General features: G+C 37.1%; 1 protein-coding gene across 1 annotated transcript; it reads left to right on the top strand.

Annotated features, from left to right (window-relative positions):
- The first annotated feature begins 2,362 nt into the window (after positions 1–2,362).
- Positions 2,363–7,051, top strand: LOC149016782 (formyltetrahydrofolate deformylase 1, mitochondrial-like). The gene is made up of 8 exons (XM_089156081.1): positions 2,363–2,630; positions 2,819–2,931; positions 3,492–3,642; positions 3,764–3,837; positions 3,917–4,076; positions 4,676–4,774; positions 4,919–5,005; positions 6,800–7,051. The coding sequence occupies exons 1-8, from the start codon at positions 2,478–2,480 to the stop codon at positions 6,944–6,946; spliced, it is 984 nt and encodes a 327-aa protein (XP_089012207.1). The 5' UTR covers positions 2,363–2,477; the 3' UTR covers positions 6,947–7,051.
- Positions 7,052–16,775: the final 9,724 nt, after the last annotated feature.

Raw genomic sequence — 16,775 nt, forward strand, 5'->3', positions numbered from 1 at the left:
TCTCTGGTTTAGAGATTCCTTTTCTTGTGGATGTTCAAATCAAAGTTAAAGATTGTTTTAAAAAAAAAAATAACAAGACAATCTGGTTTGGATTGTGAATGATTTGATTTGCGATCATGAAAGAGTTTGATGATCAGTTTTGATCATCATAAGTAAGAATGGCCATGAGGTTAAGCTGGTTTGTTTGAATTTTTTTTTTTTTTTAAATCTTTTCTTTTCTTTGATAGTTTAATGGATGTAATGATTATATTGGAAAGAGTGAGCTTGAGGGGAGGTAGACAAGAACCAAAAAAGGGCAAAAGGGGTCCTGTGGGAGAAAATCGAATCGATGTCATATAGTTTTTGACAGAGTTTTGTGTGAAGTTATTCCATATTGCAGTATGTGTTTTAGTTTTGGATGTTCCAGACTCAGTGGAGGTGACGGATTGAAGAGATTTCTCTTTGTTGGTATTAATTTTGTAGGTTTGTACGGAAATCAACAGTCAGATTATTTAGGTTAATGACAGGTACAATGGGCGCATATCAGGTATGTTGTACAGGCTTGCAAGGAGTGTTGAAACATATAGAGTTTTAGTTTGCACTTGGGTAAGGAGTATACGTAGACACAATTTGTAGGTTGTTCAGACATCAAACAAGGGAAAATCTAGAAGGAAGCGGGTGACTTACGCTTTGGATTTGTTAAGTGGTGGTGATCTCTCGAAGTGGGTTGAAGTAGTAGGAGAGGTAGAACCACGTCGTGTCATATGACGGTGATGAGCTGTACGGGACACCTCAGGTTGGGGGTGGGGGGGGTGCATCGTGTTGGTTTTGGTGGTCAAGAAAGGCATCTTTGGAGGGGATATGGGCCATGTGATAAAATGTGGCGGATATACAAAGATAGGTGTTTGCAAAGAGACATCAACAACGATATTCTTCAAGATTGATTGTAAAATTCAAGCCAATGTGGAAATTGTTGGGTTTGAGTGTCTTGTATCTATAGGTCCATATAATTATAACTTGTTTGTATTTGTAATTGGATCAAGACTTTAGGTTAGTTGTACATGGATAAAATTGTAATCATATAGGGATTAGGTTTTAGGTTTCCTTATAAATAATCTTTGGGGAATCCATCTGGGGGATCCCTCCCTGAAGGGGATGGGGAAGCAAGCAAAGGATAGCTTTTTTGAGGTGTGAAAGTGGTAAGGTTTTTTAAAATAGTGGAAAATCTTTTTTGCTTTTTGGGATAGCTAGTTTTTCCGAACGTCGTTAAATTTTGTGCTATTGTAGGCGTGTTACTTGTGTTATTCCTCATGGTTGTGCATCCATCCCCAACAAGGTGGAGAGGATTTGGATTGGTAATAGATAGATAGAATGACTCCTATCATCATTGCCAATACGCTCTTTAAGTACCTAAACGGGCTTGATGGTTCCATCCCCGAAACCCTGTTGAGCTGCAAAAGAAATCAACAGAAACCCATTTCTAGTTTTAGCAGAAATGAACTGATTAAACACAATAAGAACCACTTGAGGATCTCTCTATTTCTTCTTTAATGTAAAAATCTCATTCAAGAAGAACTAAAATAGAAACAAAATCTAAGAGGGTGAAACAGAGACAACTTAAATGCATCATTAGTCATTAACACCTGGTATAAGGACTTTCAAGAGGAAGAATGGGGTTTCTTAACTCTTTCTAGAATGGCATTTTGGTGATCAAATGCTATGGTTGATGACGCTTGATCACTTTGCTGTCAAAAGAGAGGTATGTGCTTCATTAATCCACCACATAATAAAGATTAGAGTTCACATCTAAATACTGTCAGTGGATTCCACGTGGACCCTACTCCTATTGTGCGGTGGAGAAATGTGGGAGAGCACACAAACCATTTTTTAAGGAGAAGGTGATTCGGACTCGACGTGAGAGAGCACACAATCCAAGGTGATTCGGACTCGTGGTCAAGGCTTAAAGTATCGGCATCGAATATGTATAGATTAGGTGATTTTAAGAGATATATTGATTCGTATCAAGTATTTCATACTATTATTAACAAATGTATTTTTGACAATCTAAAGGCAGATGATCAACGGTAGCATAGATTACCAAAAAAAGCAAATCAATGGTATGCAGTATGGATCCGGATCCTCTTTGCTCGTGATTCAGTACCGAATGGCGGAAGAATCCGACCTGTCGGACTGGAATGTGTTGTGCCGAGGTGGGACCCAGAATGATAGTGGTGGGCCACAAAATCAATTGGTCTGATGGGATTCACGGAACAGACGGACGAGATGGGAAGCTGGAGTGTGGCGCGTAGCTCGTGCGAGTTTAAAAAAAAAATTCAGCGGAAAAAATCCTTAAGGCACGAACCCCGTTATGGGCCGGTATTGTGGAAATTATCTGCTACTGGTAAAGACACAGATTATTGGTTGGCTTTTCGAGTGGCCGCGGTTGAAGAGCTGTGGCAGAGATATCTCTGTCTTCATCTTTCTGCGTGTTCGAAGCCATGACCCAACAAATTCTTCGAAGGGTTTCTTCCAGCTTTCCACAACTTGTCGGATTCACGAGGAGAGCTTTCAGTTCATGGCGACTGCCCGGAGACACTTCCACTTCCACTACTTCCAGTCCCAGTCTTGGAATCCACGTCTTTCACTGCCCCGTAAGTTCCCTCTCTCTTACTCTCCAGAATTTGCCTTGTTTTCAGAAGAAAGAACTCAGCAAATTTTCCTGTGATTCCCTTTTCCCAATCACTAACTCCCTTAACTAAGAATGTATTGATTGGTGGGAATCTAATTTTGGCTTTCTGTATTGGGTTTTAATTTGTTTGTGTGTAATACTCTATTACAGGATGAAGTTGGGATTGTCGCCAAGCTATCGGAATGCATTGCCGTGAGAGGGGGAAGCATTTTCAATGTCGACGTCTTTGTTCCTGAAAACAAACAGGTCTTCTATTCTAGAAGGTTTACTTTTCCCTCATTGGTGACTATTTCGGTGTTTAATATGTTTGCGATGGCACCCCATTCGTATATTTAGCTCCTTTGAATTCATTTCCAATTTGTTCTCATCGGCTGTGACAGTTCTTCAAAAGGAAACTATCTTAATTAAACTTGGACAAACCAGAAGACCATTCTTTGGGTAACAAATCACAACATTCTAGGTGGGAGCAAAAATACGTGGGATTTCCAATGTGTAAAATTGTGTCAATCGTATGTGTGGGATGAGTAAAATATTTATTTTCTACTTATTGCGTGTACTTTGTTTGTGTGGATGTGTTCAAGGATTGGATTCATGAGTTTGGATCGTTTGAGACAGTAGTTACATTATCCTGTACTCAAGGAAAGGGGTATACCCTCTTCATATTTCACTCTCACACAAGTAATGACGCTATTCATGATGCAGATTGTGGGTTCCATTCTTGTTCTGTTTAGAGTTATCAGTGCAAGTTTGTTTGAAATTATAGTAAATTTGACGCATGAATCAAGCAGTGTAATAAGGTACTGAATCCCAATACAACTGGCAGCGAGTTTATCTTTGACCCCCTCAGATGGCCGCGGGATGAAATGAATGACGACTTCCTCAGGCTGTCCAATATGTTTGATGCAGTTAAATCTGTTGTTCGAGTTCCTGAGTTTGACCCCAAATATAAAATAGCAGTTCTTGCTTCAAAACAGGTGAATTTTCTTCTCCATCCTCCCCCACTCCCAGAAGAAGAGTTGGAAGATTAATGCTTATCTGCCTTTTTTATTGGGTGTTTGCAACAACATTATTGAAACTGTTCTTATTCCTATGCAGGACCACTGTCTGGTTGATTTGTTACATGCATGGCAAGATGGGAAACTCCCTCTTGATATAACTCGTGTTATAAGGTGACATCAGAAAGGCACTTTCCTAATGAGTTTTTGGCCTCTAAACTGTCCACTTACAATTCTCAATACCTTCCTACAGTAATCATGGAAGAGGTCCAAACACCCATGTTATGCGCTTTCTTGATAGGCATGGAATTCCATACCATTCTTTGTCCACTACTCCAATGGATAAAAGAGAAAGTGAAGTCTTGGATTTGGTTCATGACACTGATTTTCTAGTGCTAGCTAGATATATGCAGGTAACTTTGATCCTCAAGTCTTTGCATCATTCCGATTTGTTAGAGTTGCCGGTCCTTTAGTAAACCAAATAGGATACTGTGGTATATCACTTACGACAATGGTGCTTGGTGCAAATCCAAAGACCTGAATCTTGAAGAAAATGCCCAAATTGTGCTTTGGAGCTGCTGCCCAGCAGTAATATACCAGGGAAATAATTCCAGACAGTTTTTATTTTCTTTATTTTTTATGTTCTTTAATCTTGGGTCAGGCTTGGTCCAGCCTCTTGTTTAATTTGAACTAATTAGTATTTCTAATATAATTCTTCCCAACTTAAATTATAATCGCAGTTGGCTCTCTTCAGAGACCTCCATGATTTGGAGGATTAGATTTTACACTAACAGAACAACATCTTTGTGTAAAAGACCTTCTGAATGGTCATCCAAATAATACTTGCTGGGAGGATAGTCTTCATTCAGTTCTGATGATCAATTGATGAATCATCAAACTTGGTGTCTTCATCTTGTTTTTCTTTGCTTGCTGCTATTCTTTTGCGCAGATGTTGATTTGATCTAATTTCTGCTGTTATGTTTGGGCACATGATATCAGTATCTATCTGCAGGTTTTATCTGCAAATTTTCTGGAGACTTATGGGAAGGATGTAATTAACATTCACCATGGCCTTTTGCCTTCATTCAAGGGTGGCAATCCTGCTAAACAGGTTAGGTTTTTTTTTATTTTTTTTTTATTTAATAATTATTATTATTATTATTTTCTTTCTCTTCTTTGTGTAATTTATCATACTATTCAGTATTTGTATCTTCTTGTCGTTCTAGCTGTTTCATTTGCAACACAGTTTTGACAGGCTTTTGATGCTGGTGTAAAGCTGATTGGTGCAACTAGTCACTTTGTAACTGAAGAACTGGATGCAGGGCCAATCATTGAGCAGATGGTATTTTTTCCCTACTTACTTTCTCTTTGAATTACATAAATTGCTTTCGAAAAAACTATTAAAATATTTTTTACAAAAACTTGAAAAAATTATGATCTTTGAAATTTTCTCAGGATCAGTCATTTCTTGCTGGGAGGATTTGTTTTTACTAGAAAATTCACAAAGCCAATAGTTTTTGGATGCTTTAAATTCTTCTTACAGATATTTGAATTTTCATCAATATACAATTAGATAAAGGGGCAGGACTTACTAAAATTTAATCTGGGCCAAGTCTTCTGCAAACCTGTTAATCGTGTCATTCAGTAGATCAGTAAAATGATATGCTGTCTTTTACTGATTTTTCTTCTTTTATTCCCTTCTCTCATCATCCACCACATGTTGTCTCTCATCCTTCTCCCAAGCCTGTCTCATCTCTTTTCCCTCCACTTCCAGTGATCTGATTTCTTTGCTTAATGAGTGATTCCTTTACCTCTGATCTAATCACTGATTTAATTATCAGCTCTGCTAGAATCAGAGATTTTCAGATTGCATAAGTTTGAATGTTGGGTCAACAGAGGGAAACCAATAGAATGCCCGATAGCCTTTCAAAATTCAAAAATTTCTGTTGACGTGATTTCCATTCATCATTGGAACTCTAGAGATCAATGCCATGAGGGGTGGCCTGTGAACTTTGGTCACTACTACTACACTAGACATCAAAGTATGGGGAGAATACTGTTGAGGTCTATCGCTTCCGTTTGTCACCTATACCCTTTTGCTGAAGCAGGGAGACAGTACTGCTTTGTTGACTTGGTATTTGATTTGTTTTGAAATCTAAAAAATTTAGTTCCTGGAATACTATTTGAGATTAGAGCGGTGTCATCATCCACTTCTATCGAAGTTTTTTATTTTTGGTCCTAGCTTAGAAGAAAGAAGTCAGATGTTGGTTTCTTCAAGTTTTTGGTTCCTCACATACTCCCTGTTTTTGTATGGTTGAGGAACTGCTCAAAACGAAAAAGATTGTTCCCATTGAAGGAACTCTTGTAAACTAAAACCCTTGGAAATGTGTGTAACTTTTTGCTATTTGTAAGGGAAACAATTATCTGAAAAGAACAACCCAAATATCTTTCATCTGGCAGATTGGATGGAGCTCAAATTTTACTGGTAGAATTTGAAGGTTCACTGCTTCCTTGCCCCCCCCCCCCCCCCCCCCCCCCCCCCCCAAATACCCACCTCCCTGGGGGGGGGGGAAAAACCTGGACCCACCCCAACCCCGGGGAGAATAATTATATTGAATTGGGCTCTGAAATGTGAAAACTAGTTATTTCGAACCTAGATCTATCTTTCCATCTCTCAGTCGCCACATCATCCTGCCACCTGTTTAATAGTGGTTCGAACAGATGTATTATCCTTTTATATGATAATACAGTAAGAGATTTTCTATATTTGTACTTGAATTTTTGTGATATGATTTTGTGTCTCTCTCTTCCCAACCCTGCTTTTGGAAGCGCTGGGCCATTTTAAAACATGTATGTGTGGCAACTCTGAAGTGCAATGAGCCTTCGCCTCCCTAATTTATTAAATGAAAGCACATTAGATATTGTATTCTTTGTCTTTGATCCTCTGTGATTATTATTTAGAATTATATGTTTTACTAGTTTCTTACACATGAAGCAGTACAGCTTTACATGCACATGAAGCAGTACAGCTTTACATGTTCTTGGTTTTTAAATAATGCTGATGGTATGCTTATCATGAATGTAACAAGGCAGATTCTACCTGTATAAAACTTCATGATAAATTTTGTGTTTATAGGTAGAGAGAGTCTCTCACCGAGATAACCTTCGGAGTTTTGTTCAGAAATCAGAGAACTTGGAGAAACAATGCCTGGAGAAGGCGATAAAATCATACTGTGAGCTCCGAGTGTTACCCTATGATGAAAACAAGACTGTTGTATTTTGAAGTGGAAATTGGAATGGCCAAAATATAGTATTGCAAGAATTGTACAATGTAACTACTGCCAAAATCTTACTTCTGTTGTCTCACCAATATCAGCATTTATAATCAGTTTCCATTTACTTTTTTTTTTTCGGTCTTCCCTTGGTTTTAAGATTCAGCTGAGTTTTTTGCACATTTCATCATTAGGAATCTCAAAGAAGGGATTGAGAACATAAAAATCTGACTAAATTTTATCTGATAACACTTCATGTTGGTAAACAGTTTGTCTTCATTGTTATCAAAATTCTTGGCAGAATCAGCATTGACTGAGAATACTTTGAATTTGACTTACCTATTGATAATTATTATGTTATTGTAGCTTAACATAGTCTGGTTCATTTGATTCAGCCAAGTCAACTTGCTCAGGTAACAGGTCAGCTCCTACTTGGGGATTGGTGCTTGATTTTCACCATAGATTCACTAGGAAAAAAAAAAGGGAAGAAAGAAAGGAGTGACTTAGAAATTATTATTATTTTCTCAGAGTAATTTTCCAAATGAAGTTGCACTCATGAGTTGTGCCATTTTGGGTAGAATCTATCCAGGGCAACCTGTAAATTTTGAAAACACTACAATTCAGGTTGCCATGGGGATTGGAATGTCAGTGCAAGTCTTAGTGGGATCTATGGTCTGGGATAGCAGAAATGTCTGCGATTTCTTTAGTATTTACTAGTAGCTTGTATAGCCTATAGCTTCTCATATATATTCTCTTCTTTTATGAAATTTACAAAGTTACTTGCAAAGGAGATTGTCAGTTAATATTTAAAAACTCCATGGAGTTTTCTGTTTCTTTGATACAGCCAGCTTGGCGTAGCAGACCTCTAACACCATTGACCCATTTCTGCTTGTGGACCTTAGCTTTTGCACCTGAACTCCAGAAGACCCTGAGAAGTTCTCAATCCAAAGCAGTCTTCTTCCACACCATCCTTTTCTTTCGTTGTAGACCACTCTGAATTCTCATCACATACACTGTATACAGCACCTGGCCAAGATTTTTGCAGAAGAATGTTAGGAACATGTGACATTCCCCTTTAATCGCCAACTTTACAGCACCCCAGATATTAGCACAAGAGAAAACTAGCAAGTTTTCCAAGAAGGAACTACCCTGTTCCTGGATGTGTATCAGTACTCTGATGCCAGAAATATACATCACAACCTTTGGGTTGGACCCTGTAAGTTCTAATGAATCCTTAAGTTGCCACAGCCTGAAAATGGCATCAAACTCTTCTTTTTATCAATTATCTGTTCATCCGGGCAATGCTGAATTGGTTACAGGCCTCAACTTTGGCCTGTTTTATAGATAAGGTTAATTGTCTATAAATCTACATTGTGACCTTATCTAAAATAGAAATATATTTGGCACAAATCATCAATTTTCATGTAACACGATACAAAAAGAAGGGTGATCGGACGGCCACCAAGAAGGATCATGAACGAATCCAGCGATCGAAAATTAATGTTGGCTTGAGAAAACACCAACCAGGGATGGTCGGATTGACTGTTGGCTTGAAGAAATAGTAGCCAGGGAATTGTGGTCAGATGGTCAATCTGTGTGAGACTATTTCACGGTCACTCGAACTTGAGTGCTCACGCACAACAGAAGATGATCCAATCATTTGCTTTCAAAATGGATCGAATTTGTGACCCCACCCGCACCCTGTTTTGGTGGGTTCAATTTAGCATTGAGTTGAGACCATCATGTGTTTGATGATTTGTTTCAACAAAGTATGATGTTGTGTTTCTTGAATCTTGTGAAACCCACACAATTACGCAAGGACTTCCTCTGAATGAACTTGAAAACTAGTGTGGAGATCCGAATGGAGATGGCTTCTCTGACATCTCACTCCGGTAGGATTCTGTTTGAATGTGGTTTATTCTGGGCGTTATTAATATGCAGATTTGGATGTTTTGAGTGGAGCACTCATATCTACTCTGGAAGATCATAAGATAACAGAACTGAAAGGAGTTCTTGTTGGTTGTTTTGACTGTGGTCTCGTTATTGGGAAGTTCAGCAGGTGGAAGGACCTCTGATGTTACTGGTAGGAAATGGACTCTGGCTTTGGCAGCTCATCTTCCAAACTGGTATTGCTACAATGGCATTTGCAACTCTTTTAGGGTCTTGAAAGGTAGAAAGACTCCTTCCTGGGGTGGGGATAGGTTTTGGGGGTATGATTGCCCCTGTATACATAGCAGAGATCTACTACCATTGATTGAGGATTAAATTTTTTTTATTTAAAAAAAAAATGCAGTTGAGGTGTCTCTATGCTTTTGATTTGAATCTTGGTTCATGCATTTTGCCTAGTTCGTTACAAATGTGTGTACCACTTACATGTTGAGGGCTTTGTGGCTTGCATTAATACTACAAATTTTTTGTAGTCCAATTTGATTTCAAATTCTGGAAGCCCTTATGGATATTATGCTAATAATGTTTGGTTGTCATTGTTTCAGTGCTGGTCCATATACGCTCATGATAAAATGCTTGAAATGCTAATTCAAACGGGCAAATTAAATCTAAAGCTAGAAATACAATAAGGTTTACTTGTGCACATACACTATTTATTTTTGTTGTTTTCTATTTTGAATTTTAGTGGCTTTGGCTGTGTTTCTTGGTGGATTCCCCTGTTTTTAGCATCATTATCACACTAGGAGAGGAATCCCCTCCAAGCTCCTCAAAATCGTGATGGTCTCTACTTTGTTATTAAAACACAATCAAAGCACATAAACAACAATACCTGAATTCAAGAAATACCATGTATGGTAAAAAACACCACAATTAAGGCACACTTTGTCGTCAAACAACACAACATAATTCAGATACAGGTACAATAGAGCATCAAACATTCACAAATTAATATATAAAACTAATACAAGATGTATACTGTTAACAGAAGTCATATACAATTAACAAGAATACACAATCATTAACAAGAATGACTTAATAGTAAATAGTCCACACAATATGCCCAAAATTGCAATAACAAAGGCTTAGAAGGATAAAAACCTCAATCAATTTCACCAAACCTATTAGAAGGCATGTGTGGCTAAGATAGAGAGATAGAATGCTAGAGAGAGAGAGGAGGTTGTGGTTCGGTTCTTCTATGCAACCTACATCCACAGATATAACAATTGTACTTCCTTAATTTAGTGTTGTGATGCATCTCATATATATGAACTAGAGTCCTTGTTCATCCCAAATCTAGGACTCTTGTAGTCTAATAGAGTTCTATTTACACAATTATACTTAGGTATTAGGATTTTACATTGATTATGTCTCTTATGTGTTTAAGAAAAGGTATAACTCTAAATGTGCTTGGGTTGTTGAGATAATGAAGAACTTTGAAGATCTTGATCAGTGCTTGAGATGTTGAATTTTTAAACTCCAACACTGTTTGACATAGTGTAGACTTTTGAGGACTATCTTGTGTTTTAGATAAGATAAAACATTGAATATTATCTACTACTGCAGAATAGGGTTTGGCTAGGGTTGTTGGGCATCCATGTGTCTTTCCAAAAAGTACCCTTGATGATTTGGAGATGATGTGGCGGTTAGGGCAACCCTGGGTTTAGCCAGGGTTCTTGCTGAATTTCTAGAAATATCCTTAACAAAACCCGAGCCCTAAATATTACTCTGCTACCACTATTGTGACCTTGGTGAATTAATCCAGTGTGATTGCAAAATGTAATAAAGAAATAACAAAAGATAAAGGAATTTGATAATGGAGATCAACTTTAATGTTCTATGTTTTTGGGCTCAAGAGAGAGCCCAATGCACTAATCAAAGAAAGCTTTGACATAGAGAACCAGTACAATAGCTACAACCGAAGGTAGGCCTCATCATCGTGACCTCAAAACTCCAAGAATCCATTGATTACAACCATCCTATACTAAGTACAAGCAATAACATAAGAGAGAAAAGAGAGGAATGAAAACCCTAATCATAGTCGCACGAGAGAAGAAGAAAGACCTAAACCACATTCATCAAACCCAAAGCGAAATGATCTGAACAAAAAATATAAGTACCCTAGCTCAACCCATAACAATATGGTGTCAGTTCAAGTAGAGTGAAGCCAAGGAAATAAGTCATAGTTCAAGTGAATAATGTGAGGCAAAATTACAAATCAGCCCTTCTTAGTAATCATGCAAACGAATTCCATCTTTAAATATCTCTTGCACCAAATACTGGTATGTTGTTAAGTTACAGCATTATCCATAGCCTATATCCATATTCCCTTAATACTAGGCATATTAAATGTAATGGCTGAACAATAAGGGCTATCCAAGCTCTGTCTAAAGGTTTAAGTGTACTTTGAAGTTAGGGCTAGATCAAGTCTTAAAGTATGTTCTTGAAGTGTTCCTAGGTAACATAAGTGCCTTTGGAAGAGGAGCTGCGCTACTGTCTCTTCCATTTTCCAAAAAATTGAGTCATTCATGCCAAAGGACATGCAATTACTTCTTAAGCAACCTTACTCTAGATAGCTAAGAGATTAAAGACACTATATGTGATATGTTCATCTTGTTTGTCAGGTTTCATAGATGGATCCTATCAAATACTTGTTTGAGAAGTTGAACAAGATAGCTTATTAATTGGATGATTTACTAGTTGGATAATGCATTACATATGTGCATCTAATTGGTTTTCAAATGGATTCAGATTTGAATTCTGCCAGATATGAATGCAGATTTCAGTTATTTATCCATATACATACTTTTTTTTTTTTTTTTGGTACAAAAGTGCTTTTTATATATATACATACTTATCATTGACCATATTTGTCATCCAATGATGATCCTCCACTTAGTATTTTATGATTTATAGGAACAATATAAATTGGGCCCCACTTGTGTAATGCTCCATCTACTAGCATTTTCCATCATAACCACTCAAATCTTCCCATTTTGTGTGACGTAATAAGAATACCCCTCTAAATTATGTATTTCCTAGAAATGGGGAGTTTCTTATCTCATCCCTAAAATGATATCATCAGCAAACAACATAGAATATAGCAGTCCATTGGATGCGAGTGAAATTGATCTAAGGGTGCAAACCATTGCAAGATCATCCCACAAATATTTCTTCATCCTTGCTAAAGTAATTTCTTCTTTAGGTATTTATTTAGTTTTATCAAAAAATATTCAATGGTGTAATAGTAGAATTGTGCAACAAGTTCCACACTCTTTAAGTTTTATGTTTCAAACTATGCAAATCTTTTGTTGTGCATGCACTACTTATACTTAGTAGGCAAACCTTTTGTTCATAACTATTACTTGGACTTAAGCTCAAGTAGTAACTAAAGGAATGCCTCAAGAGAAGGCAAAAATTGCAAACAAAGGGGCAAATGAGAGAGGGAGGAAACAAGGTTAATGTAGACACTCTTGACGAGGGACTCAACAACTTATTTTATCATTTCATGTCCATTGTTGGTTTACATGGAAACAGATAAAGGAAAAATAGCATGAGCCCTAAGTAAATTACAAAATTAAAACAAAAATTGGTCATATGCATGGAACTCAAACTAAACATATCAAGTGAGGTCTTATGATGCTTAAATGGTGATCTCCACCAGTTCAAGACTGTCTTCTTCTTAGGCTGCAACTATGGATCCATATCCAATGGCATTCTATCCCAAATCAAGCAAGAGCCCATGGCTTCTTTGCACACCAAATCTGCAAATTGAATCAAACATGCTTTATGGTCCAATCGTAAGGATCAAATTATATGCATGTGTTTGGAATAGGTTGCATCTATATATAAGTGGATCCCACCTGAATCTATGGATGCCATGCGTCATTGTGGGAGTTGACGGCAAGATTGAGAAACAAAAAATGCTTGAAATATGATAGGGAAATGTATCATCCTATGTGCCATGTTATGGATGCCACATGGAGCTTAAACAACAACAACAATAAGCCTTGTCCCAACTAAATGGGGTCGGCTACATGGATTCTTGCCCTCCAATCAGTTCTGTTCGAGGCCATGCTAGATACAAGGCCTAAGCTATACATATCCTTTCTCACCACTTCTCCTAAGGTTATCTTAGGTCTACCCCTAGGTCTTCTAGTTCCTTCAATATGGATTATATCACTTCTCCGTACAGGAGCATTTATGGGTCTCCGTTGAACGTGGCAGTGCCACCTCAAACGAATTTCTCTAAGCTTATCACTTATGGGAGCAACTCCCAGACCAACTCTAATATGATCGTTTTTTATATTATCCATCCTAGTTTTGCCACTCATCCATCTTAGCATCCTCATTTCTGCTACACTGAGTTTATCTATATGATTCTTTTTAACAGCCCAACACTCTGCATCGTATATCATAGCTGGTCGAACAACGGTCCTATAAAATTTTCCTTTAAGCTTTAATGGAATACGCCGATCACATAAGACCCCGGACGCACCTCTCCACTTCATCCACCCTATTTTAATTCTTTGGGAAACCTCATCTTCTAAATCACCTCTTTTACTTATGATTGAACCTAGGTACCTAAAACAATCACTCTGAGGAATCTCTTTATCGTCAAGTATCACCACCTCATCATCTGCCCGATCATGACTAAAGTTACAAACTAAATATTTTGTCTTCGATCTACTAAGTTTAAAGCCTTTTGATTCCAAAGCTAATCTCCATGATTCTAATTTGGTATTAATCCCCACTTGGGTCTCATCAATCAACACAATATCATCCGCAAAAAGCATACACCAGGGGATCTCATCTTGAATGTCTTTGGTTAATTCATCCATTACCAGTGCAAATAAATATGAGCTTAAAGTTGACCCTTGATGTAGCCCAACTGTTATTGGGAATTCATTACTTTGTACCCCCACTGTTCTAACACTAGTCACCGAACCATCATACATATCCTTAACTATATTTATATATTTACTTGCAACACTTCTTTTCTCTAGTACTTGCCAAATTAACGCTCTAGGGACTCTATCATAAGCTTTTTCTAGGTCAATAAATACCATATGAAAATCTTTCCTACATTCTCTATACATTTCCATAAGTCTCCTAATTAAGTAACTAGCCTCCGTTGCAGATCTTCCCGGCATAAACCCAAATTGGTTCTCCGTAACTGTAGTTAAGTGTCTCAAACGGGTTTCAATTATTCTCTCCCATAATTTCATCGTATGGCTCATCAATTTAATGCCCCTATAGTTATTACAACTTTGAATATCTCCTTTACTTTTGTAAATTGGAACCACAACACTTCTCCTCCAATCATCTAGCATTTTCCCTGTGCTCATAATCTTATTAAACAACTTTGTCAACCAAACTAGTCCATGGGTTCCTAAGCTCTTCCATACTTTAATTGGGATTTCATTAGGACCTTGTGTCTTGCCGAGTTTCATCCTCCTTAAAGCTTCTTTTACTTCGGACATCAAAATTCTACGTATATAAGTTCGGACATTGGTGCTTTGATGAAAAGTGTAATCGTCCGAAACATAAGTGCTTGAAGAATGCTTATTTAGTAAACTAGAGAAATAGGTTTCCCATCTTTTCTTAATATCCTCCTCACAAACTAATACTTTACCATCTCCATTTTTAATACATCTAACATGGTCAAGATCTCTACTCTTCCTATCCCTCATCTTAGCTATCTTATAAATAGATTTTCCCCCTTCCTTTGTACCCAACTTATTGTATAACTCTTCATACTTCCTTTCCCTTGCTTTTCCCGCAATTTTCTTAGCTTCATTTTTATTCAACCTATACCTTTGAAGATCCTCAACATCCTTAGTTCTTTTCCATGTCTTAAAACTAGCTTTTTTTATTCCTAATGGCAGCTTGAACTTCACTATCCCACCACCACGTCTCTCTATAAGAATGGATCTTTCCTTTTGATTCACTAGAAAATCTTTAGCCACCTTCTTAATACACATAGCCATCTCATTCCACATTGCATTGGTATCCCCTTTAAAATCCCATTTTCCTTGTTTGACTACTTCATTAACGAAGGATTTATAGTACTCTCCTTTCAAATTCCACCATCTTATTCTGGGATAGTTTACCTTGGACCTTTTATGTGTTCTTGGGACTATGCACATATCCAAGACCACAAGTCTATGTTGTGTAGTTAAGCTTTCCCCTGGTATCACCTTGCAATCCTTGCACAACAATCTATCAGTCCTTCTAGTTAGGAAGAAATCTATTTGGCTTCTATGCTGTCCACTTTTGAAAGTAATTAAATGTTCATCTCTCTTTTTTAAGAAAGTATTTATAATAGATAGATCAAAAGCAATAGCAAAATCCAAAATTGAAATCCCCTCCTCATTCCTTTCTCCGAAACCATATCCTCCATAGCAAAATCCAAAATTGAAATCCCCTCCTCATTCCTTTCTCCGAAATCATATCCTCCATGAACACTCTCATATCCTCTTTAATCTTTTCCAATATGTCCATTTAAATCACATCCTATGATAATCTTTTCTCCTTGACGAATTCCTTGCATTAATCCATCCATATTTTCCCAAATTCTAGCTTTAGACTTTCATCTAATCCTACTTGAGGTGCATATGCACAAATTATATTTATGAACTCTTTCTCCATTACAAGCTTGATAGCAATAATCCTACAACCCACTCTTTTAACATCCACCACATCATTTTTAAAATCTTTATCCACTATTATACCCACTCCATTTTTATTTGTTTTATCCCCAGTATACCAAAGTTTAAAGTCATCCAACTCTTTGACTTTTTTACCCCTCCATCCACATGGAGCTTAAAGATATGTTTTATTTTTCTTATTTTTGGGGAAATAAAGGAGGGTTAGGTAAAGAGTGTTATGATAAAGTTACTTTAGGGCCTGTTTGGTTACTTGAGTTTGGAGATTTCAAAAATCTAGAGATTTTAAATCTATAGATTTCAAATTTATGGAGTTATGGTTCATAAAATTAATTGTTTGGTTAGCCTAAATTTTTTGAGATTTCATCGTGAAAAAATTTATTTGGAGTTATGGTTCAAACGTTTGGCACTTTTAGAGTTGTGGTGAAATCTCTGGATTTCACCTCATACCCATAAATCTACAGATTCACGTTTATAGTGTAAAAAGGTAAATCTCTAGATTTCATGAATCTAGAGATTCACACAACCAAACAGGTATAAATCTCTCATTTGTGAATCCAAAGATTTGAAATCTCCAGACTCAAGTAACCAAACAGGCCCTTACTCAATTTATAGGTTGCATGAAAATAAATGAGTCAAAGTAAGGGTAAGACTGTAAATTTAGTAAGAGGGTTGATTTATACTTATTTGTTTATTTTTTTTACATGATGATAAGGAAGAGGTATGAACTTAGACGGCATCCTTGTCAAAGTCCTCTAGTTCCAGAAAACCATAAGTAGGGACTTCCATTTAACTTTACAGAGGAGGCAAATGATATTAGGGTCTCAATTAACTTAGTCCACTGCCTATCAAACCCCTGGAGTCCAAAGAGCTTTGTTATAACTTCATTCCACTCAATCATATGACTTGGACATATCAAGCTTTAAAGCTACAAATCCTAGTTTGCCCCTAGTTTTGCCCATGAAATGAAACATCTCATGTGCCAAGACTTTTGTCTATTGGGAACAAATGCACCTTGGAACGGCGAGATGTAATCTTAGGGCCAAGACTTTTGCCAAGATTTTATAGCTAACATGTGCAGAGGCTAATTGGTTTGAAATTAAAAACTGCCTTAGCATTATCTTTTTTGGGAATGAAGTAGAGTAGAGTATGGTTGACTCCAAAAAGGATGTTTAGGTTAAGGAAGAAGTTATTGACAAAGTGAACAAGTTATGCACAAAGGAGGTTC

This window comes from Hakea prostrata, chromosome 5 (assembly GCF_041222555.1).
Source record: "Hakea prostrata isolate BN-2017 chromosome 5, UWA_Hpros_2, whole genome shotgun sequence".
NCBI classification, from domain to species: domain Eukaryota; kingdom Viridiplantae; phylum Streptophyta; class Magnoliopsida; order Proteales; family Proteaceae; genus Hakea; species Hakea prostrata.